The following is a 1,259-nucleotide window of genomic DNA, read 5'->3' as shown; positions in this document are numbered from 1 at the left end:
TTGTATGAGTGAGGTTTGTAGTTTGTATGAGTGAGGTTTGTAGTTTGCATGAGTAAAGTGTCGTTTTTACGAGTGAGGTTTGTCGTTTTTACGAGTGAGGTTTGTAGTTTTTACGAGTGAGGTTTGTGTTCAGGAGCCGGACTAAGAACATGATGTGGTACGGAGTTCTTGGAACCAAAGAGCTGCTGCACAGAACCTACAAGAACCTGGAGCAGAAGGTTCTATTGGAGGTGAGACCCACAACCAACCGGTGCTGCTCCAAACATCATCATCATCATCATCATCCTCATCATCACAGGTCTAACGTGTGTTTGTGTGTGTGTGTTTGTGTGGACAGTGTGATGGGCGTCCGATCCCTCTCCCCAGTCTTCAAGGCATCGCTGTGTTGAACATCCCCAGTTACGCAGGGGGAACCAACTTCTGGGGAGGAACCAAAGAGGACGATGTGAGACCTGAACCTGTCTGTCTCTCTGTCATCTGATGTCTTCCACTGTTTATCCGTCTGTCTGTTTATTCATCGTGTCACCTGTCTGTCTCTCAGACGTTCACAGCTCCCTCCTTTGATGATAAGATCCTGGAGGTGGTGGCCGTGTTCGGCAGCATGCAGATGGCCGTGTCTCGAGTCATCAACCTGCAACATCACCGCATCGCACAGGTACACCTGTCTGTCTGTCTGTCTGTTCATCTTTCTGTTCATCTGTCTGTCCGTCTGACTCTCTGACCCCGTCTGTCTCTCTCTCAGTGTCGTACGGTGAAGATCACGATCCTCGGTGATGAAGGCGTCCCGGTGCAGGTGGACGGGGAGGCCTGGGTTCAGCCTCCAGGGTACATCAAGATCATCCACAAGAACCGAACCCAGACCCTCACCAGAGACAGGGTGAGTACTAGACCAGACCCTCACCAGAGACAGGATGAGTACTAGACCAGACCCTCACCAGAGACAGGGTGAGTACTAGATCAGACCCTCACCAGAGACAAGGTGAGTACTAGACCAGAACAATACCAGAGACAGGGTGAGTACTAGACCAGAACAATACCAGAGACAGGGTGAGTACTAGACCAGAACAATACCAGAGACAGGGTGAGTACTAGACCAGACCCTCACCAGAGACAGGGAGAGTACTAGACCAGACCCTTGCCAGAGACAGGGTGAATGCTAGACCAGAACAATACCAGAGACAGGGTGAGTACTAGACCAGAACAATACCAGACACAGGGTGAGTACTAGACCAGACCCTCACCAGAGACAGGGTGAGTAC

General features: G+C 50.8%; 1 protein-coding gene across 1 annotated transcript; it reads left to right on the top strand.

Annotated features, from left to right (window-relative positions):
- Window positions 1-6: 6 nt before the first annotated feature.
- On the top strand, window positions 7-1,242 carry LOC116380933 (diacylglycerol kinase delta-like). Its single transcript, XM_031842744.1, has 4 exons — window positions 7-230; window positions 338-445; window positions 542-655; window positions 743-1,242. The coding sequence occupies exons 1-4, from the start codon at window positions 150-152 to the stop codon at window positions 920-922; spliced, it is 483 nt and encodes a 160-aa protein (XP_031698604.1). The 5' UTR covers window positions 7-149; the 3' UTR covers window positions 923-1,242.
- The last annotated feature ends 17 nt before the right edge of the window (window positions 1,243-1,259 follow it).

The sequence above is a fragment of the Anarrhichthys ocellatus genome, unplaced genomic scaffold (assembly GCF_004355925.1).
Source record: "Anarrhichthys ocellatus isolate YVR2014 unplaced genomic scaffold, GSC_Weel_1.0 scaffold9781, whole genome shotgun sequence".
Classification (NCBI taxonomy): domain Eukaryota; kingdom Metazoa; phylum Chordata; class Actinopteri; order Perciformes; family Anarhichadidae; genus Anarrhichthys; species Anarrhichthys ocellatus.
This window is presented reverse-complemented; position numbering and strand designations above follow the sequence as displayed.